Raw genomic sequence first — 23,780 nt, 5'->3', positions numbered from 1 at the left:
AAGCAGCCACGAAACGACGCGTGTCATGCTCCCGGGTGGGCCACCAGAAACGCTGGCGAATGGAAGCAAGCGTACCCCGAACGCCAGGGTGGCCGGCTAACTTGGCAGAGTGAGCCCACTGAAGAACGGCCAGACGAGTAGGAACGGGAACGAAAAGAAGGTTCCTAGGACAAGCGCGCGGCGACGGAGTTTGAGTGAGTGCTTGCTTTACCTGCCTCTCAATTCCCCAGACAGTCAACCCGACAACACGCCCCTCAGGGAGAATCCCCTCGGGGTCAGTGGAGGCTACTGAAGAACTGAAGAGACGAGACAAAGCATCAGGCTTGGTGTTCTTAGAGCCCGGACGATAAGAAATCACGAACTCGAAACGAGCGAAAAACAGCGCCCAACGCGCCTGACGCGCATTAAGTCGTTTGGCAGAACGGATGTACTCAAGGTTCCTATGGTCAGTCCAAACGACAAAAGGAACGGTCGCCCCCTCCAACCACTGTCGCCATTCGCCTAGGGCTAACCGGATGGCGAGCAGTTCGCGGTTACCCACATCATAGTTACGTTCCGACGGCGACAGGCGATGAGAAAAATACGCGCATGGGTGGACCTTGTCGTCAGAGAGGGAGCGCTGAGAAAGGATGGCTCCCACTCCCACCTCTGACGCGTCAACCTCGACAACGAACTGTCTAGAGACGTCAGGTGTAACAAGGATAGGAGCGGATGTAAAACGATTCTTGAGGAGATCAAAAGCTCCCTGGGCGGAAACGGACCACTTAAAGCACGTCTTGACAGAAGTAAGGGCTGTGAGAGGAGCTGCCACCTGACCGAAATTACGGATGAAACGACGATAGAAGTTCGCGAAGCCGAGAAAGCGCTGCAGCTCGACGCGTGACTTAGGGACGGGCCAATCAATGACAGCTTGGACCTTAGCGGGATCCATCTTAATGCCTTCAGCGGAAATAACAGAACCGAGAAATGTGACGGAGGAGGCATGAAAAGTGCACTTCTCAGCCTTCACAAAAAGACAATTCTCTAAAAGGCGCTGGAGGACACGTCGAACGTGCTGAACATGAATCTGGAGTGACGGTGAAAAAATCAGGATATCGTCAAGGTAAACGAAAACAAAGATGTTCAGCATGTCTCTCAGGACATCATTGACTAATGCCTGAAAGACAGCTGGAGCGTTAGCGAGGCCGAAAGGAAGAACCCGGTATTCAAAGTGCCCTAACGGAGTGTTAAACGCCGTCTTCCACTCGTCCCCCTCCCTGATGCGCACGAGATGGTAAGCGTTACGAAGGTCCAACTTAGTGAAAAACCTGGCTCCCTGCAGGATCTCGAAGGCTGAAGACATAAGAGGAAGCGGATAACGATTCTTCACTGTTATGTCATTCAGCCCTCGATAATCTATGCAGGGGCGCAGAGACCCGTCCTTCTTCTTGACAAAAAAAAACCCCGCTCCGGCGGGAGAGGAGGAGGGGACTATGGTACCGGCGTCAAGAGCTACAGACAAATAATCTTCGAGAGCCTTACGTTCGGGAGCCGACAGAGAGTATAGTCTACCCCGGGGGGGGGTGGTTCCCGGAAGGAGATCAATACTACAATCATACGACCGGTGTGGAGGAAGAGAGGTGGCCCTGGACCGACTGAACACCGTGCGCAGATCGTGATATTCCTCCGGCACCCCTGTCAAATCACCAGGCTCCTCCTGTGAAGAAGAGACAGAGGAAACAGGAGGGATAGCAGACATTAAACATTTCACATGACAAGAGACGTTCCAGGAGAGGATAGAATTACTAGACCAATTAATGGAAGGATTATGACAAACTAGCCAGGGATGGCCCAAAACAACAGGTGTAAAAGGTGAACGAAAAATTAAAAAAGAAATGGTTTCACTATGATTACCAGAAACAGTGAGGGTTAAAGGTAGCGTCTCACGCTGAATCCTGGGAAGAGGACTACCATCCAGGGCGAACAAGGCCGTGGGCTCCTTTAACTGTCTGAGAGGAATGTCATGTTCCCGAGCCCAGGTCTCGTCCATAAAACAGCCCTCCGCCCCAGAGTCTATTAAGGCACTGCAGGAAGCTGACGAACCGGTCCAGCGTAGATGGACCGACAAGGTAGTGCAGGATCTTGAAGGAGAGACAGGAGTAGTAGCGCTCACCAGTAGCCCTCCGCTTACTGACGAGCTCTGGCCTTTTACTGGACATGAAGTGACAAAATGACCAGCGGAACCGCAATAGAGACAGAGGCGGTTGGTGATTCTCCGTTCCCTCTCCTCAGTCGAGATGCGGATACCTCCCAGCTGCATGGGCTCAGCACCCGAGCCGGCAGAGGAAGATGGTAGTGATGCGGAGAGGGAGGCGACGGAGAGCGCGAGCTCCTTTCCACGAGCTCGGTGACGAAGATCAACCCGTCGCTCAATGCGAATAGCGAGTTCAATCAAGGAATCCACGCTGGAAGGAACCTCCCGGGAGAGAATCTCATCCTTTACCTCTGCGCGGAAACCCTCCAGAAGACGAGCGAGCAAGGCCGGCTCGTTCCAGCCACTGGAGACAGCAAGAGTGCGAAACTCAATAGAGTAGTCTGTTATGGATCGATTGCCTTGACATAGGGAAGACAGGGCCCTGGAAGCCTCCTCCCCAAAAACAGATCGATCAAAAACCCGTATCATCTCCTCTTTAAAGTCTTGATACTGGTTAGTACACTCAGCCCTTGCCTCCCAGATTGCCGTGCCCCACTCACGAGCCCGTCCAATAAGGAGAGATATGACGTAGGCGACACGAGCAGTGCTCCTGGAGTAAGTGTTGGGCTGGAGAGAAAACACAATATCACACTGGGTGAGGAACGAGCGGCATTCAGTGGGCTCCCCAGAGTAACACGGCGGGTTATTGATTCTGGGCTCCGGAGATTCGAAAGCCCTGGAAGTGGCCGGTGGATCGAGGCGGAGATGGTGAACCTGTTCTGTGAGGTTGGAGACTTGGGTGGCCAGGGTCTCAACGGCATGTCGAGCAGCAGACAATTCCTGCTTGTGTCTGCCTAGCATCGCTCCCTGGATCTCGACGGCTGAGTGGAGAGGATCCGAAGTCGCTGGGTCCATTCTTGGTCGGATTCTTCTGTTATGGTGAGTGAATGAGGACCCAAAAGCGAACTAACTTAAACAGAGCTTCTTTAATAACCAAACATAGGTAGGCTCAGATAGACCGGCAGATTCCGACAGGACAGGACAAGGTTACAGCAAACATGACGATAGTCTGGCTCAGGCATGAAACACAAACAAACAAGAATCCGACAAGGACAGGAGCAGAAACAGAGAGAGATATAGGGACCTAATCAGAGGGAAAAAAGGGAACAGGTGGGGAACGGGGTGAATGGGTAGTTAGAGGAGACAAGGGACAGCTGGGGGAAAGCGGGGGAGAAAAGGTAACCTAACACGACCAGCAGAGGGAGACAGGGTGAAGGGAAAGGACAGAGACAAGACAACATGACAATGTCATGTTCAAAACATTCCCTTAAAGTTTAAAAAATAATACATAATCAAGATGTTATTAAATATGTTATATTATGCGCATAGAAATTATAGTTGTACAGTATAACTGTGCGCAAGTGAGTAATGCCATCAAGAAAAATGATTTTACCATAAGTTATCTAGTCCAACCCAGAGGGATTTTCAATGCAAGATTGAGCACAAAATCCAAAGTGAAGTAATTTAAAGAGGACTGTGCTGAGGAAGTAGCCATACAGTAACTCCTGTTGCAGTTCTTATAGCTGAATAACTGTATCACACCATGGCTGGCTATACAGCACGTGAGACACCCTTATCATGCTAATGCTCCGTCCTATAGTGTTATCCGTCTCAAGTCTCTCTCTCTCTCTCTCTCTCTCTCCCCCTTCTTGCCCTATTCCTGTTCATCTCGCTCTCGCTTTCTCTTTCTCTTGGTAACTCTTTTGCAATTTTTTTTATCTTCCTCCTCTCTTTTTCCTTCTCCTTGTCCTCTCTGCTCTCTACCTCTATAGAATGGCACAGAAAGAGAAGCTACAAAGTCTGAAAGATTTCCACAAGGACACACTGAAGCCTTCGCCAGGGAAGAGCCCAGGCACTCGACCGGAGGATGAGGCAGAGGGCAAGCCCATCCAGAGGGAGAAGTGGGCCAGCAAGTTAGACTTTATCTTGTCCGTGGCCGGAGGCTTTGTCGGTTTAGGAAACGTGTGGCGCTTCCCGTACCTCTGCTATAAGAATGGTGGAGGTTGGCATTCAAATGAACATGGGCCCTTTCTCCATAGAAACAGGTCTTAAAATGTGGGGGGTCAATCAAGCTAGATAAAAAAAATTCAGTAACCTTCAAAGAACTCAACTCGGGGACTGCAATTACAGGATTTTGATTTGTGAAATGGCTGTGGGTAGGCACATACTGTAGACCCTGTAGATTAACTGTCTCGCTTTCTCTCCTCCACCCAGGTGCGTTTCTCATCCCCTACACCATCTTCCTGTTTGGTGGAGGCCTGCCGGTATTCTTCCTGGAGGTGGCTTTGGGCCAGTATACCTCTGAGGGAGGCATCACCTGCTGGGAAAAACTCTGCCCCATCTTCACTGGTGAGTCACCACACTTCCTATTGTCCCAATACCATTCTCCCATATTGCCCTTAGACCAGTCATCATCGGGGAAAGTAGGCAGGGAAAGGACGCGGTGTAAGCCTTCTTGGGCATGGTGTGATGTACTGTAGGTGGTAACGTCAGAGACGGAGTGAGGAATTAGTGAAGAGCCTAAACACTGCAGAGTTTCCATTAGCATTGCTTAGGCTGGGCCTGCTCTGTGCCAAGCCTACTCCGTGCCTGCTTAGTGATGTGTCCCATCGTAGAAAAAAATCTAAAATGAAAATGATGTTGCCAGCCCTTGATCTAGCCTTGAGGTTCTTCACACCCTGCTTTAAAAAAACTAAATCCAGTGACAATACCCAGCCTGTGGTTGGTATTGTTGTTCTGACTGCTCTTGCATAACTCACTAACAGCATCCAGCAGCACTGATTGTGTTGTCTGTCTATGGGTTGCTAGACTCAGTGTACAGACATTGTGTTCTACTGAGGTGTCCCTCGCTGGGTTCCAATAGGTAATTGGACCACACTTACTTCATTAATTAGCCGGCTCTGTGATGTGTAAAATACATTATTCAGAATAGCATGAGGAGTAGCCTAGTCTCAAATCTGGATGTCCCTCAGCCAATTTCTCTATGCTTTTGTCTTCTTGAGGATTTGACTGAAGCACATAAACCTACTGATCTGGGACCAGGCTAATTGAGGATTGCCTCATTTACATTAGAGACTGGACGTCGTCAAACACAAAACATTGAGACTTGCCTATTTTTGGCAGGTAAATACATACATACGTATTTTCAGCCTTGGGTGTGTAAAGGAATGCTGAGTTCTGTGTTACCATTGAGCGGAGAAGTGTGAGCGCTCCGTAAATGACCTATCGATGGGATCTGTGTAGTTCTGATGAACAGACGTTAGCATGATGTTGTTATTGCAGTCCTGGTGTCAAGTTATGGCCCTAAAACGTATCTCCTTATCAGTCAGGGTCCTGCCATAGATTTTCACTGTAATATACTATAGGAAGACCAGTTCTATCATGCAGACCAGTAAGTAGTGAGACAGCTGAACATAACAAAGCAGCAATAGACCCCCTTCAGATGTTTTAACACTCTAGTGAAGGCTCCCAGCCATGAGCTGCTATTCCATGAAGCTGGGAGCGACTGGTAGAAAGAGACAGCTGAAGACAAGGGCTGGGAGTGCAGCCGATCTTTAGCAGCTGTTTATGAGCTTGAATAATCAAGGAGTGCTGAGGCAGCTGCCTGTCTGACTGGCAGGGTGTGTGACTGGCACAAACATGCACGTGTGCGCACGCACATACACCCACAAGTCCGCACACGCTCACACACAGACTACAGAGAGACAGACGCCCACCGGTGGCCTATAGGTGGCTTCCACTCTCCCTCTTAGTAATTTTTTTACACTTTCAGAAGGCCTGCCTCACCCACCACACACACAACCATGGATTAATTTGTCTAACAGTTTGTCTGTGGAATGTGGGGGCTGAGAAGGGAGGAAAGGGGGAAGAGGCAGGAGAGAGGGGGTTACCGGAGGTGACACCAGTCTAATAATAGTTCAGAGGAGTGGAAGAGTACAGGGGATTTCTGTATCTAGGTGGGGACCAATGTCATATCTAAAAATAACATACAAACACTAAGGTCATTATAACTGTAGTTAGTACACTCAAGCCAGGGAAACATCCTCTCTTTGAAATAGGAGTGAGCTGAGTTGTGAACCATCTGTAGATTTGTTTCCATTGGTTATATATAAATCTCCTCAAAAGGCACTAGGTCAGTGTTCACTGAAGTGCTTCAGCTCCAATGTTGGCTTTACAATTTGTCGTTTACAAGGGGATTCAGTGTCACGTACTGTAGCCCCTATGACATTGTTTTGCTAGGGATTACATGTTTTCTCTTCTCTGTAGGTATTGGCTACGCCTCCATTGTGATCGTCTCTCTCCTGAACATCTACTATATAGTGATTCTAGCCTGGGGACTCTACTACCTATTCCAGTGCTTTCAGCCGGAGCTGCCATGGGCCAAATGCAATCAGCCATGGAACACAGCCCGGTGTGTGGAGGACACATTCCGCAAGAACAAGACCCTGATGCTTGCTGCCAACATCACCAACTTCACCTCCCCCGTCACTGAGTTCTGGGAGTGAGTACTCACTGTCCAACAGTTGGAATAACTCTGTTCTGACACACACACAGACAAACACACACAGAGAAAAGCAGAAAAGCCTACACACAAGCATACACAAATCAATACACACACATGCAACCACGTACACACGCACACACGCGCATAAACACACACACATTCTGTCCACATATACAAGGTCAAAAACAAACTCAAATAAAAAAGACAACATGAAAACTACAGATACTGTACCTCTTCCTTGTTTGCTGTAAACATATGTTTGGATTGGCTACATTTCCAGAGCAGAAAGCACACTGAACTTTAATAAACTCCCCGCTTAGTCATGAGGTTCATTCTATCTAAATTGGATCTTTCACTGCACTATATTTGGATCAATGGGTATTATCGTTTTCCTTTCCTTTTAAAAGTATGTGTCCTTTTGGGGAGACACAATCACTTAACTTCAAATCCCAGTTCACTGTAAAATAATGCTTACTTACATTTGGTCCACACAAAATCCAACAGCATAGATTGTATCTACTTTCTACCACATCCATGGGCCAGACACTGATGAGGTAGAATATCCCACCGAAATATAACACATAGAATGAAAATAACACACTGGCATCTCTTAATATTCTCTCAGGGCACAGCACATTCAGGCCCAGGAGGAGCTAGAGCAGAGGGGGGTTTGTGAAAACTTAACCTCACCAGATACATTATTTCTCCACAATCATATCGTCTGTCTATTTGCTTTTCACTGCTATGATGTTACCTCTGTTGGCATGAAACCTTGGTCAGGACCCACAGGAATTATGAGATGTCACACTTGCCCTACTTAAAAACTTATTGATGCACCCATCCCGTTAGCGGGATCATTTTCGTCAACATCCGCTGAATTGCAGAGCGCCAAATTCAAATTAAATTACTACAAATATTTAATTTTCATGAAATCACAAGTGCAATATAGCTAAACACAGCTTAGCTTGTTGTTAATCCACCTGGCATGTCAGATTTCAAAAAAGCTTTTCGGCGAAAGCATACTAAGCGTTTATGTAAGGACATCTCTCTCAGCAGAAAAAACATTACAAACAGCTAGCAGCCAAGTAGATTGGTCACTCAAGTCAGAAAAGCAATAAAATTAATCTTTGATGATCTTCGGATGTTTGCACTCACGAGACTCACAGATACACAATAAATGTTCCCTATGTTCCATAAATATTATTTCATATCCAAAACACCTCCATTTGGTTGGCGCGTTATGTTCAGAAATCCACAGGCTCGAGCGGTCATGGCCGGGCAGAAGAAAATTCCAAATAGTATCCGTAAAGTTTGTAGAAACATGTCAAACGTTTTTTATAATCAATCCTCAGGTTGTTTTTACAATATACAGTGGGGAAAAAAGTATTTAGTCAGCCACCAATTGTGCAAGTTCTCCCACTTAAAAAGATGAGAGAGGCCTGTACTTTTCATCATAGGTACACTTCAACAATGACAGACAAAATGAGGAAAAAAAATCCAGAAAATCACATTGTAGAATTTTTAATGAAGTTATTTGCAAATTATGGTGGAAAATAAGTATTTGGTCACCTACAAACAAGCAAGATTTCTGGCTCTTACAGACCTGTAACTTCTTCTTTAAGAGGCTCCTTTGTCCTCCACTCGTTACCTGTATTAATGGCACCTGTTTGAACTTGTTATCAGTATAAAAGACACCTGTCCACAACCTCAAACAATCACACTCCAAACTCCACTATGGCCAAGACCAAAGAGCTGTCAGAGGACACCAGAAACAAATTGTAGACCTGCACCAGGCTGGGAAGACTGAATCTGCAATAGGTAAGCAGCTTGGTTTGAAGAAATCAACTGTGGGAGCAATTATTAGGAAATGGAAGACATACAAGACCACTGATAATCTCCTTCGATCTGGGGCTCCACGCAAGATCTCAACCCGTGGGGTCAAAATGATCACAAGAACGGTGAGCAAAAATCCCAGAACCACACGGGTGGACCTAGTGAATGACCTGCAGAGAGCTGGGACCAAAGTAACAAAGCCTACCATCAGTAACACACTACGTGCCAGACGTGTCCCCCTGCTTAAGCCAGTACATGTCCAGGCCCATCTGAAGTGGCTTCGTAAGAAGCATTTCAAGGTCCTGGAGTGGCCTAGCCAGTCTCCAAATCTCAACCCCATAGAAAATCTTTGGAGGGAGTTGAAAGTCTGTGTTGCAACAGCCCCAAAACATCACTGCTCTAGAGGAGATCTGCATGGAGGAATGGGCCAAAATACCAGCAACAGTGTGTGAAAACATTGTGAAGACTTACAGAAAATGTTTGACCTCTGTCATTGCCAAAAGAGGGTATATAACAAAGTACTGAGATAAACTTTTGTTCTTGACCAAATACTTATTTTCCACCATCATTTGCAAATAAATTCATTAAAAATCCTACAATGTGATTTTCTGGATTTTTTTTCTCATTTTTTCTGTCATAGTTGAAGTGTACTATGATGAAAATTACAGGCCTCTCTCATCTTTTTAATTGGGAGAACTTGCACAATTGGTGGCTGACTAAATACTTTTTTGCCCCACTGTATAATCGATAATATTTCAACCGGACGATAGCTTCTTCAATAGGAGAGAGAGAGAAAATGTCTGCTCCACTCTGTTGTGCATTCAAAACGCTGCTGGCACCCAGCCATCCAATGACGCAATGTGATCTTTCTCGCTCATTTTTCAAAATAAAAGCATGAAACTATATCTAAAAACTGTTCACAACATGTGGAATCCATAGGAAAAGGAATCTGGTTGATATCCCTTTAAATGGAGCGAAGGCAGGCAATGGAACAGAGAACTTTCAGGAAAAACAGCACTTCCGAGTTAGATTTTCCTCAGGTTGTCGCCTGCAACATCAGTTCTGTTAAACTCACAGACAATATTTTGACAGTTTTGGAAACTTTAGAGTGTTTCCTATCCTAATCGGACAATTATATGCATATTCTAGATTCTGGGCCTGAGAAATAGGCAGTTTCATTTGGGTACTCAACAGGTTAAAAAAACAAACATTGTAGAGCGAGAAACTGTACTATACTGTACTGTACCATGAAGGGGTCTACATAGACTTCCAGTTCCATCAGAGCCTCTCCCCAAAGACCGTAATTGACCTGTATCCTGTCTGTTCCCTCCCTCCTAAGACGCAACGTGCTGAGCATCTCTTCTGGGATCGACGACATCGGCCCCTTAAAGTGGGACCTAGCCCTGTGTCTCCTGGCAGTATGGATTGTCTGTTTTTTCTGCATCTGGAAGGGAGTCAAGTCCACTGGGAAGGTTTGTTGAAGATTGCTGTGGTTGTTATCAGACTTGTTTGCAATCTCTAAAAAGGTACGGTAGAGTAATGTTTTCCATGATATCCAATTGGTAGTTACAATCTTGTCTCATCGCTGCAACTCCCCAGCGGACTCAGGAGAGGCAAAGGTCAAGAGCCATGCATCTTCCGAAACATGACCTGCCAAGCCACACTATAGACACACAGCCAGCTCCACCAATGTGTCCGAGGAAACATAGTCCAACTAACATCAGCTTGCAGGCGCCTGGCCCACCACAAGGAGTTGCTAGAGCACAATGAGCCAAGGAAATCCCCATGGCCAAACCCTTCCCTAACCCGGACGACATTTGGGCCAATTGTGCACCGCCCCATGGGGCTCCCGGTCACAGCCAGCTGTGACCCAGCTTGAGATCAAACCCAAGGCAGTAGTGGCACCTCTGTGCTGCGATGCAGTGACTTAGACCACTGCGCCACTTGGGAGGCCCAGGTGCTGGCTGTTTTCTGCTGTAGCCAACTTGTCGATGTCACTTTGTTGATGATATCAGAAACATTCTGATACCCAGGCATGCTAGTCTGCTTTATTACCACTGTGATTTGTTGGGAGATCTATTTGGCAAATTCTTACAGAAATACCCCTTTGTGGTTTCAGCTCCTTACTTAAACAAAACAGAATTAGCCCCTTTCATTATGTTAAACCGCTGCATATCCAGCATACACTACTGTACAGTGTATTTCCATGCACTCACTTCAGCCGCCCACCCCAACTGAAAATATCCTCACACAATGCAAACTACAGTCAACTTTCTTTGTGGAGTTGTGTTCTTCTGTATATTCCATGCTCCCCTTTCCTATGTGTTTATCAAAAAAACTATTCAAAGCAAGAAACATTCCATTCTGTAAAATGGCCGACTACGCCACCTATTAAAATTCCATGATGAAACCTTGGCTTCAGCTGATGGGCCATCTCTGGAGCCCCCACAGCGGCCATACGCAATAGGCATCCGGACCCAGAATAGTAGAATGCACAAGCTGCAATTTAGACATTTGGATGTGCGTCAGCAGTTTCCCTTGTATTATGTCAGTCATTGCAGACCTCAGAGAGCTATATATGACAGTTCATCAACTGCCCATGTCAACTAAAGTTTTGTTTTAGCCCATTGATTCTGTTAAGAATGGCAAAATGTGTAGAATTGCAGGAAATGAGTTTCAGAACTGCCAAATTGTCTTTCCAACCCAAGGCAAAGTGTGTGTGTGTGTGTGTGTGTGTGTGTTTGTGTCAATGACAGTGCTTGTGCCCATAGAAATACATGTGGCACAGGGGATGTTGCATGGGTTGCAAGGTGGGGTTTGTTACTACACTCATAATTACAATATCAATCCGGATTTTTGCCACCTAGGACATTTGTGTGACCAGACCTTCTCAAATAGTATTTGAGTACCCCTCCATAATTAATTTTTAAAAAACACATCAAATTTGCATTTTGACATTTCACATATCAGAAAACACCTCGCGAGAAACTCACTTTATAATGTTATTTCCTCACTTGTGAAAAGATTGAAAAGATGTTTCATCAGTAATGTTTCCACCGGTGGAATTAGGGTGACCACATCTACAAAGCCCAAATGCGGGACAAGGGAACGATTTTGCAGGACTTTTGCGGAGTAGTGGACAGGATAATTTTTGAGTGGACAGGTTAATGGATTACGTTCAAATGGCGACATAGTTCTGCTGAATGAAGGTTACTGCCCCCCAATAAGTCCCACCGCGAAGCTGGCGCAATTTGGACTAACCCCTTTCAAACATTGTGTTTTGACATACAGACACCTGGGTTGTACCATTGGATTAGTCTATTTCTTCTGAATCAGTGTGATTAACAGGGGCTGAGATAGAGTGGTGTTTGTGAAACAAGTGTGGAACCTGAAAGGACCCGGGGGCCAGGTCTTATTACAAACATTTCTGTAGTATCCAAATGGTTTGAGCTACAAATTATTAAAAGCTATCTATGAAAATCTGAGACTGTCACAAACCACAAATACAAACACTGTATAGCCTAAAAACATGGTTAAAACTATCATTTTCATATCATGGATGGTCAGTCCTTGCATATATAGCATAGTTTATGGATTTTGTATTTCTCCAGCCCCATCCCTCAGCTTTTCACTGAAACTGTGGCGGGGGAAACACATTGTTAATGTTTCAATTAAGAATTTGGTGGAGTTCTCTAAGTGAGCGAACTTCTGAAGTGAAGAACAAAATTATTAGTATTGAAATCAAAAATGATTTTGAAAGCAAAACATAAACCCAAAAGTATTGACAGCAAAACAAAATATTGCAAATAAATAATTTGCAAAGAAATTAATTGTAAATGGATGCAACAAAAATAATGTCTTCAGTGATTTAAAAATATATATAACATAATTAAATAAAACACATCACTCTTTTCTGTTACCTTGGCCTTTGCTTTGGCTGCCTTTTTTCCAGTTGCAACTTTTTGGCCCATTCCAGCAACATAGTACCCTGTATCCCACTGCTGGTTTGCTTTTGAAGCTAAGCAGGGTCAATACTGGTTGGTCCCTGGATGGGAGACCAGACATAGCTGGGAGTGGTGAAAAGAAACACACGGGAAAAATAAATGTCACAAAAAAATGTAATGAGGGGAAACTGTGTGAAAAATGTACATTAGCAACTTCACACATGTCTGAAAACCATGTCTGACTGTGGAAATCCTATAAACCACATGTGTATTTTTGTTGTTGTAAAGGCTGCCCTATGAAGTGGGTAGAAGTTACCCCTAAACTAACCACAGACTGAGGATCAGATATCACCTTTCATCACCTGATTGATGGGGGATAGTAGATCTGTAGTTGGGGGCAACGTCTACCTAAAGCATCCTCTCCAAGATCCATTCCATTACGGAACCTTTACATCAGCGGATGGAACTATCTTTGTCCCATTGCATCATGGAACCTTGACATCAGCTAATATGTCTCTACCTGTCTTTATCTGTTTTTTCCAGGTGGTGTATATCACAGCAACTTTCCCTTTCGTCATGCTCATCGTGCTGCTGGTGCGTGGAGTGACTCTGCCAGGGGCATCCGAAGGGATCAAATTCTATCTCTACCCCAACATGACCCGCCTACAGGACCCAGAGGTAGAAGCCAGAACCCAGAATCCTAATCCCCACCCCTCTACCCATCTTTACTGTCTCCGTACAGTCCCCTCCGCCCACCCCTAATGACCTTATCCCACATCAATGCATATCTGTTTACATACACGTCCATCAAGGGCCTCTTACTGATATCTCTACATCGCAAAGTCATCTAGACTGCGGAAAAGGAACCAGTCCACAGCCTTTGTTAGGTCTTAGGTCTGGTTGAGTTATTAGTGGTGCTATAATTGAGAGAACATGTGTTCACAATGCAAGACCCGCTAGAACTCGCCAATCATCCAGGTTTATGACATAATTCAATTAGCTCCCTCCTCTGGATTGACGTGACTAACTGTGCCTGGCGGACCTGAAAAGTTCAATGGCAATCATTTTGCAACATCATGTGCTTTTGGGATGTTTTTTATTACATTCTCGGCGCCAAAAGCTAAGAGTTACTTTTGTTGGATAAATTAGATTTACAGCATGGCATCCCACGTGTTCTTTTTGATTTCCGATGTTATAACAATAGGCTGTTCAGTTTTGATGGGAATGTTCCTTTTTATTCCCCAAAATTGTATTTGCGATCGCAACATGTTTAATCAAGTAGCTATTTGTCTTAGACTCAGAAGCTTAGTTAGTTTTGCATTCAATTAAACAGAGATAGAAAAAGTAATAATAAAATGCTTTATCACATTAAATGTCAAATCTCATCACATTAGGTTAATCTAACCCAATTATGTCCCAGCAAAGATGAAAAAGGTTGCCAACCAAGTGACCAGAAGTGTATGATGAATGGTGAACTGAACAGACTGGCGTCATGTTTTTGCTGTTGCCGCCTCAGGTGTGGATCGACGCGGGAACCCAGATATTCTTCTCTTACGCCATCTGTCTGGGGGCTATGACGTCACTGGGGAGCTACAACAAGTACAAATACAACTGCTACAGGTGAGTTTCGTTGTCATGGGGATGGGGGACGGCTGTAGTAGTAGTGAGATCAACTCGTGCCAAAGGCGGTTGGTTAAGAAAAAAAATGGGAACTTCGGTTCCGTCTGTGTAAATTAACATCCTCCATGACATATGTGTGACATAGGGACTGTTTGCTGCTGGGAGGCCTGAACAGCGGTACCAGTTTTGTGTCTGGCTTCGCAATATTTTCCGTCCTGGGATTCATGGCACAAGAGCAAGGGGTGGACATTGCCGATGTGGCAGAGTCAGGTACGAGGGTCAAAGGTCAACAGTGAACATAGCAGTGATGGTGGGCACTGCTGAAACGGCAATGAACGACAATGCTGAAATGTAGAGGTATCGGCAACTGCATACTCCTTGAATAAAGGCCTGAAAGAAAGAGACGTGTTGCTTTTTATATGATGTGTTTTCCACAGTGAATTTGGCCCTGGTTGAGTGTTGTGCCATGTGTCTGAGCTACTGATGAACCATGTAAAGCTGGGTTAAATAAAGAGCCACTCTAATCAACCATACTTATAATCACAGCTGTACTCTACCATCCACAGCCACCTGGGCTCAAAGGCACCAGGTGGGCCAATGTTCCACTCTAGGGTTTAAAATCTATTTATAGTATTAGTGTTAAAAAAAAAAATTAAATCATGCCATTCTATATAATTACATTTTATAAGATGTAATGATATAGAATGGCACGATAAAAAAAAAAGAAAGATCAATATTATCAATAGATTAAGTGTGGCAAGTGTGGATTTATTGAATTAGACATTGTCTAGAGGAGTTGCTGTAATGTGCAGTAAGCCAAAATAAGACAATCTTGGGCATTCTTTTCCAATAAAATTGGTAATTGTTATAATTTGTGTTATAACGACCAGTGCTCACCACCAGTGAAATAGTTGTTGAAAACAAATGTGCTAAGTATTGTAACGTAACTGTATGTTAAGTACTTTACTGTAATGAGCTGTGGATCCCTGGACTCTAGCTAGCCCAGCATGATATTATATTCCACGTGGATTTCGAAGGAGATGCATCATCTTTAAGCATGACCGCTCTGTTCAGTTCAGTGTTGCTAAACAACAACCTGGTTTAGAGAGAACCTGTTTCCATGTACTGCTCCTTTAATTATTACGGATAGAGAATTCTATTGTACTGTGGCTGTTATAGCTATGTTTATGTCAATTGGAATGAAAGAAAATAAATGGTAGATCAATGTGTTTTTAAATGCTACAATTCATGCATATTTATTGGAAAATGATTGAAAAAGAACTTAGAAAATAGGTCATATTTGCAAAAAGGTTACACTAAATGTAAATTGTTGTTGATAACAGTAAATAATAATTTTACGAATCTGTGCAAAAGTTCATAGTGTTATTCTGCCTGGATGGACTTGGCAAGATTTAATGATAGTTTATTGAGTTGAGTTTTCTGTCATTTTGTATATGTTCAAGTGCCCTTGAAATCCTGTTGAATTAGCTTTTGAGCAAACCTCTACCTGCTTTGACAATATTTGTTTAGCTTGTAAACTAATGCAGGATGCTAGAGTCACACACAGCATATGATCAGTAGCAGATACCTAATGGATAGTTCCTCCACCTACCAATCCAGTCCTTACATAAGACAAACATAAAGCATACAGAAAGGTTTATCACTTAGTCTCTTCCAGTACTGTAAATGTAACATTACCATTTGAATGTGTTTAGTTTAACGTTTTTACCCTCCTCATACCGTCCAAGCTCAAATTAGATGGGTTGGTTCATTCTCTTCTCTGTCTCTCCCCCCTGCCCTCTCTTCACACCTCTAGGTCCTGGCCTGGCCTTCATTGCTTACCCTAAGGCTGTGTCCATGATGCCCATGCCCACGTTCTGGGCCATCCTATTCTTCATCATGCTTCTGCTACTAGGCCTCGACAGTCAGGTCAGTGCTAAAAGCAATAACTAGTATACATTTCTATTGGTAACAGTACTTGGTACATGTCTCTAGTTTCAATGACCCTGTAACAATATATATCCACACTGTACTTACACTATGTAGTTAGTGTATCTACACTATGCCTATGTAGTTACAATGTAAATATGTAGGTAGTAGGGACACATACACATGAACAAAAATATAAAGGCAACAAGCAACAATTTCAAAGATTTTACTGAGTTACAGTTCATAAAGGGAAAACAGTTGAGAACTCTGGACATTACAGTGAACTTATAATAAGATACAAAATCCAGACAAGAAAAGCAACCCAGGGTGGAAAACAGTTCAACCATGTCAAAACAGTTGTTACATCTTGAAGGCTTGAACGTAAATAGTCAATTGTTTTTGTAGAAGTTTGTGAACCAGTAATAAATTAATTTCTGGGAATAATTGAATTGATAGAACCAAACAGTTTAGTGTCATAGCTTTCTCTTGGGGTGTCCATTTCAGCCCAGACTCCCGAGATGTTGACTAAGACGAACGGAGGCGAGGCCAGGGAGGCATCAGTGGGGTTCTCTCACTATCACATTTCCTGCTTTCAAGTGTAATTTTACTTTCTGCTAACTCGGTCCTCCTCGTGGCCAATGACATCTCAGCCAAACACCAAATACTTATGCTTCAAGTATGGTTATTTCCATTGGCAAGCAGATCAGTGGGAGAGTGAGTGGGCATAATTCTTGACCACACATTTTACGCAGATTAGTGGTGCTGAATACAGTATTGTTTCATGGCTCTTATGTGCATGCCATAGTTATGAGGAGAGGGCTTGTTAAAGGATGTGGAGAGAAAAATGCTGGAGAAAAAAATGCTTAACTAAATAACAAGGTTTACTCCAGATACATTTCCACGACAACAACAGCACTGCCCATCAATTATTCAGCCAATGGCATTATAACTGGATAAGCCCGAAATGGAAAGGGTTTCCGTGAAGAATAGATAGATAGAGAGAGAGCCTGTTGTTTTGCATGAAATAGCCAATTGGCTGGCCCAGCCAGTGTTCCCAAGAGGAGCCTTGCATAAAATGTCTCATTATTGCACAACAGAGACAGCAGTGATTCTTGAGTGGAATCAGTGATTTGAGGAAAAAGAAGTCCATGTATGGAGGCAAACTTAGCCTTTTTGTTCAACTTTCAACAGACCACTGAGAAGTGAAATTGGTCCCACATTTCAGGCATTCTTCCATATCTGGAACTTGTGTACATGCTCATACAGTATGTGCTCGATTGACAGTTTATTAGGTACACCCATCTAGTACCGGGTTGGACTCCACTTTGCCTACAGAACAGAGAACAGCCTGAATTCTTCAGGGCATGGAAACGTTACTCAATTGGTGTCAAGGGACCAAACCTGTGCCAGGAAAACATTCCCCACACCATTACACCACCAGCCTGTACCATTGACACCAGGCAGGATGGGGCCATGGACTCTGGACTCCTCTGCCATCAGCATGATGCAACCAGGATTTGTTGAACCAGGCAATGTTTTTCCACTCCTCAATTGTCCACTGTAGTTGCAGCTTCTTTTTCTAGCTGATGGGAGTGGAACCCGGTGTGGTCGTCTGCTGCAATAGCCCATCCGTGACAAGGACTGATGAGTTGTGCGTTCTTTAAAAATATATATTTTTTTACCTTTATTTAACTAGGCAAGTCAGTTAAGAACAAATACTTATTTACAATGATGGCCTAGGAACAGTGGGTTAAGTGCCTGTTCAGGGGCAGAACAACAGATTTGTACCTTGTCAGGTCGGGGATTTGAACTTGCAACCTTTCAGTTACTAGTCCAACACGCTAACCACTAGGCTACCCTTCCGCAGAGTTGATGTTCTGCACACCACTGTTGTACTGCGCTATTATTTGCCTGTTTTTGTCCCACTTGCACAATTCTAGCAATTCTCATTTGACCTCTCATCAACAAGCTGTTTTCGCCCACAGGACTGCCGCTGACTGGATGTTTTTTGTTTGACGCACCATTGTCAGTAAACCCTAGACACTGTCGTGCGTGAAAAGCCCAGGAGACCGGCCATTTCTGAGATACTGGAACCAGCGTGCCAGGCATCGATGATGATACCATGCTTAAAGTTGCCCATTCTAATGTTCAATCGAACAGTAACTGAATGCCTGTCTGCCTGCTTTATATAGAAAGCCCCAGTCCTGTGACTCACTGTCTGTAGAAGTGATCAATTTTCGTGAACGGGGTGGTGTACCTAATAAACTGGCCAACTGAGTGTAGGCTGTTACTTTATAATGTATTTAGCATTCATGTTTGTGCAATAAGGCCTTAAAGCAATATCAATTATAATGGTAATGGCCATCAGCGTTCTGGTAGGACACTATGGTTAATGGCTTTCTTTATGTCTCCCCAGTTTGTGGAAGTGGAAGGACAGATCACCTCCCTGGTGGATCTGTATCCATCCGTCCTAAGGATTGGTTACCGCCGTGAGATCTTTATAGCTGTGATGTGTTGCATAAGCTATCTTCTGGGACTCACCATGGTAACGAAAGTAAGTACACTAACAGCACTCCAGTGTAACTTTATGCACTACATGTTGTTCTTACCTTACAATTATTGTATTACAACTTTACATACTATAATTTCTGGGACCATTGTAATGAAAGTAAGTTCACCTACAGCAACAGGTCCATAATTATTGTCACCCTTGATAAAGATGAACAAAAACTACTGTATAAAATAAATAATTCAAATACTGAGTTATATTGTATGCTAAAAAAAATGGGCAAATAATATTATTATACACTAATACAATTGCTCAGAGAAAGAGATTTTGTTTACGTAATAAAGCAATTATATTAGTGTCGTTTTCCTAGCAGCTGCTAGATTATTGAAAACAAGGGTGCCAATTATTTTGAACCCTATCTTTTTTTGATTTTTTTGACTTACCTGTTGAACAAAATCTCTTTCTCTGAGCAATTGTATTAGTATAAATTCCTATTATTTTCCAATTTTATTGAGCATACTGTACAATTTAGCTCAATATTTGTATTATTTATTACCATATTTTTTGCTCGTCTTTATCAAGGGTGACAATAATAATGAACCTGACAGTATATAAAAGACCTTGAGATTCTATCATTGTAATTCAGGTTAGCGTACAAAATAGATAACACAGGACTTTTTCCCACATGCTTTGCCGTTGTCACACTTTTGCAACCAACCTGTGTGTTTCGCATCATAAATGGAACAATTTGGAATGTAATTTCCCAGTTAGCAGTTAACTTTACTTCAATGACATCTCATCACCTGTTGAACTCTCCTTTCATTGGCCCAGTGCCCGCATTCTTATGTATCAACCCCTTTTTCCTATCCACGTCCAACCCCATCTCTCTCTGTCTTTCAGGAAACTAACTTTTGCTATCTGCTTTCTTTTCAGGGTGGCATGTATGTGTTTCAGCTCTTTGATTACTATGCAGCCAGTGGTGTGTGCCTTTTGTGGGTTGCATTCTTTGAATGTATTGCCATAGCCTGGATTTATGGTAAGTTTGTACCTTTTTTTGCCAAATAAAGTGTTTAGCCTACATTTAGGAACGAACATTAGGAGTCTGTTTTTAAAGGGGAAAACAGCAACAACGCATGAGTTATGACCTCGCTTGGAGTACACAATATCCTTGCTGTTCCTTTTCACGCTTATCGTAAAACACTTGAATTGGCTTCCACATATGTCCCAGTGTTAAGGTTTTTTTCCGTCGTAAGAGAGGAGGACCAAATGCAGCGTGGTTATCTTGATACATCTTTAATAAAGATAATAACGAACAATACAAAAACACTAAACACACCACATAAATACCCATGTCACACCCTGGCCTGACCAAAATAATAAAGAAAACACAAAATACTAAGGCCAGGGCGTGACAGTTTGGCGTCTGTACCGGTGGCGGGTCTGGCGCGGGACGTGGACCTCACTCCAACACAGTCTTAGTCCGCTTACTCCGCGACCTTAGATTGGAGACCCTTGCCGCCGACCTTGGCCTAGTAACCCAAACAAAGGACCCCACTGGACTGAGGGGCAGCTCCGGACTGAAGGACAGCTCGGGACTGAGGGACAGCTCGGGACTGAGGGGTAGCTCGGGACTGAGGGGTAGCTCGGGACTGAGAGGAAGCTCGGGACTGAGAGGAAGCTCGGGACTGAGAGGAAGCTCAGGCAGGTTGATGGCTCTGGCAGATCCTGGCTGACTGGTGGTTCTGGCAGATTCTGGCTGACTGACGGCTTTGGCAGATCCTGGCTGACTGGCGGATCCTGGCTGAATGGAGGATCCTGGCTGAATGGCGGCTCTGGCGGATCCTGGCAGACTGGCGGCTCTGGCGGATCCTGGCTGACTGGCGGATCCTGGCAGACTGATGGATCTGGCGGATCCTGGCTGACTGACGGCTCTGGCAGATCCTGGTTGACTGGCGGATCCTGGCTGAATGGCGGATCCTGGCTGAATGGCGGTTCTGGCGGATCCTGGCAGACTGGCGGCTCTGGCAGACTGGCGGCTCTGGCGGATCCTGGCTGACTGGCGGATACTGGCAGAATGGCGGATCCTGGCAGACTGGCGGATCCTGGCAGACTGGGGTCTCTGGCGGATCCTGGCAGACTGGCGGCTCTGGCGGATCCTGGCAGACTGGCGGCTCTGGCGGATCCTGACAGCCTTGCGAATCCTGGCAGACTGGCGGATCCTGGCAGACTGGCGGATCCTGGCAGACTGGCGGATCCTGGCAGACTGGCGGATCCTGGCTGACTGGCTGCTCTGGATGCTCCATGCTGACTGGCGGCTCTGGCTGCTCCATGCAGACTGGCGGCTCTGGCGGCTCCATGCAGACTGGCGGCTCTGGCGGACTGGCGGATCCTGGCAGACTGGCGGATCCTGGCTGACTGGCTGCTCTGGATGCTCCATGCTGACTGGCGGCTCTGGCTGCTCCATGCAGACTGGCGGCTCTGGCGGCTCCATGCAGACTGGCGGCTCTGGCGGCTCCATGCAGACTGGCGGCTCTGGCGGCCCCATACAGACTGGCGGCTCTGGCGGCTCCATGCAGACTGGCAGCTCTGGCGGTTCCATGCAGACTGGCAGCTCTGGCGGCTCCATGCAGACTGGCAGCTCTGGCGGCTCCTTGCAGACTGGCAGTTCTGGCGGCTCCTTGCAGACTGGCAGCTCTGGCGGCTCCTTGCAGACTGGCAGCTTATGCGGCTTCTTGCAGACTGGCAGCTCTGGCGGCTCCTTGCAGACTCGCAGCTCTGGCGGCTCCTTGCAGACTGGCAGCTCTGGTGGCTCCTTGCAGACTGGCAGCTCTGGCGGCTCCTTGCAGACTGGCAGCTCCTTGCAGACTGACAGCTCTGGCAGCGCTGAACAGGCGGGAGACTCCGGCAGCGCTGGAGAGGAGGAAGGCTCTGGCAGCGCTGGAGAGGCGGGAGACTCCGGCAGCGCTGGAGAAGAGGAAGGCTCTGGCAGCGCTGGACAGGCGAGGCGCACTGTAGGCGTGGTTCGTGATGCTGGCACTGGTGGTACTGGGTCTAGGACACGCACAGGAAGCCTGGTGCGGGGAGCTGCCACCGGAGGGCTGGTGCGTGGAGGTGGTACTCGATAGACCAGACCGTGCAGGCGCACTGGAGCTCTTGAGCACCGAGCCTGCCCAACCTTACCTGGTTGAATGCTCCCGGTCGCCCTGCCAGTGCCCGCACTGGGCTATGCAGGCGAACCGGGGACACCGTGCGCAAGGTTGGTGCCATGTAAGCTGGCCCAAGGAGACGCACTGGAGACCAGATGCGTAGAGCCAGCTTCATGACACTTGGCTCGATGCCCACTCTAGCCCAGCCGATACGAGGAGCTGGTATGTACCACACCGGGCTATGCACCCGCACTGGAGACACCGTGCACTCCACAGCATAACACGGTGCCTGCCCGGTCTCTCTAGCCCCCCGGTAAGCACAGGAAGTTGGCGCAGGTCTCCTACCTGGCTTTGCCATACTCCCTGTGTGCCACCCCCCCCACCCCCCCAACACATTTTTGGGGCTGACTCTCGGGCTTCCTTGCCAACCGTGTTCCCTCGTATCGCCGGCTCCTCTCTCTGGCTGCCTCTGCTCTCCTAAGTGCCTCCACCTGTTCCCATGGGAGGCGATCTTTTCCAGCCAGGATCTCCTCCCAAGTGTAACAACCCTTGCCGTCCAAAACGTCCTCCCATTTCCATTCCTCCTTGCGCTGCTCCTGCTGCCGCTGCCTGTCACCACGCCGCTTGGTCCTGTTGTAGTTGGGTGATTCTGTTAAGGTTTTCTTCCGTCGTAAGGGAGGAGGACCAAAATGCAGCGTGGTTATCTTGATACATCTTTAATAACGTGAAAAACCGAAACAGCCCTATCTGGTGCAAATAAACACAGAGACAGGAACAATCACCCACGAAACACTCAAAGAATATGGCTGCCTAAGTATGGTTCCCAATCAGAGACAACGATAAACACCTGCCTCTGATTGAGAACCACTCCAGGCAACCATAGACTTTCCTAGACTACTATACTACACCACAATCCCATAACCTAAAAAAAAAACCTAGATAAAACACACCACATAAATACCCATGTCACACCCTGGCCTGACCAAAATAATAAAGAAAACACAAAATACTAAGGCCAGGGCGTGACACCCATTGGTTTCTATGGACTTCTATTGAAGACAAATTAAGAACTATGCCACCTTTATAATGAAGAGGTGAACAGGAACACAGCAACCCACATGCCTTTTCTAGAGGTGTTGTTAGTAGCGATGTCATGGACGTTGCTGTTATTAAGAGAGCAAGCATGCTGGTTTTGTAAATAATTGTTTTGTAACGGTTAACAGTAAACTAAAGAGAGATTGTTCATGCCATATGATTTCATGGAACAACTAATAGGTAGATGAGGGTGTTTATAGAGGTTATGATGGCGTCACACCCGTAGCTCTTCTCATGGTCTAGAGATGGATACTGATTCTGTATATAGTTGATAGTGAGATGTCACCCTGTTTTACCTTGAGAAAATGCACAGGTCTTGTATGATGGTTAACTTTACTGTATAGGAGACTAGGAGTGTGTCTCTAACAACAAGTATGTTCTTCTGTATTGTTGACAGGTGCTGATAATTTCTATGATGCAATTGAAGACATGATTGGCTACCGACCTAACCCGTGGATGAAATGGAGCTGGACATTTATCACTCCCGTCCTCTGTGCGGTGAGTATTCAACAGCCCAACACTGTTACTGTGTGTTCAACAGCCTTCCACTGTTACAAAGTGTTAAACAGCCCAACACTGTTGTGCTGTGGTTTTGAAAACATGAGAAACCTCTTGGATCAGAGTGAAGATGTACTGTGAAATAAGTGATCATGTCCTAAACCATTTTTTTTTTGTTCCCAGGGTTGCTTTATCTTCTCTTTGGTGAAGTACAAGCCCCTGACCTATAACAAGGTGTATGAGTACCCAGACTGGTCTATTGGCCTGGGCTGGTCTCTGGCCCTCGCCTCCATGATCTGCATCCCCATGGTAATGGTCATCAAGATCCTCCAGTCCGACGGACCACTTATAGAGGTACGCAGACACAAAAAAATTATGCTAGATAGCTCCTAGTTGTATGAATACAAAAACTGCCTGAAAGGGAGTGCAGCATTGTGGTAATGGCATGCAGTATGCAATTGCATAACTT

General features: G+C 45.5%; 1 protein-coding gene across 2 annotated transcripts in view; it reads left to right on the top strand.

The window, feature by feature from the left end:
* The window catches only part of LOC110531953 (sodium- and chloride-dependent taurine transporter), a 29,607-nt gene that overhangs the window by 3,668 nt on the left and 2,159 nt on the right, over positions 1-23,780 (top strand). For both annotated transcript variants that reach the window (XM_021615500.2, XM_036987842.1), the window contains exons 2-13: positions 4,006-4,235; positions 4,448-4,582; positions 6,500-6,734; positions 9,910-10,042; positions 13,058-13,192; positions 14,031-14,134; positions 14,280-14,404; positions 15,951-16,063; positions 18,480-18,617; positions 19,506-19,608; positions 23,211-23,311; positions 23,495-23,665. In XM_021615500.2, the coding sequence (XP_021471175.1) occupies positions 4,006-4,235; positions 4,448-4,582; positions 6,500-6,734; positions 9,910-10,042; positions 13,058-13,192; positions 14,031-14,134; positions 14,280-14,404; positions 15,951-16,063; positions 18,480-18,617; positions 19,506-19,608; positions 23,211-23,311; positions 23,495-23,665 (1,723 nt within the window). The remainder of the gene's footprint in view (positions 1-4,005; positions 4,236-4,447; positions 4,583-6,499; positions 6,735-9,909; positions 10,043-13,057; positions 13,193-14,030; positions 14,135-14,279; positions 14,405-15,950; positions 16,064-18,479; positions 18,618-19,505; positions 19,609-23,210; positions 23,312-23,494; positions 23,666-23,780) is intronic.

The sequence above is a fragment of the Oncorhynchus mykiss genome, chromosome 9, assembly GCF_013265735.2.
Source record: "Oncorhynchus mykiss isolate Arlee chromosome 9, USDA_OmykA_1.1, whole genome shotgun sequence".
Lineage (NCBI taxonomy): Eukaryota > Metazoa > Chordata > Actinopteri > Salmoniformes > Salmonidae > Oncorhynchus > Oncorhynchus mykiss.
The sequence above is the reverse complement of the archived record's forward strand: the minus strand, read 5'-3'. Positions and strand labels throughout refer to the sequence as shown.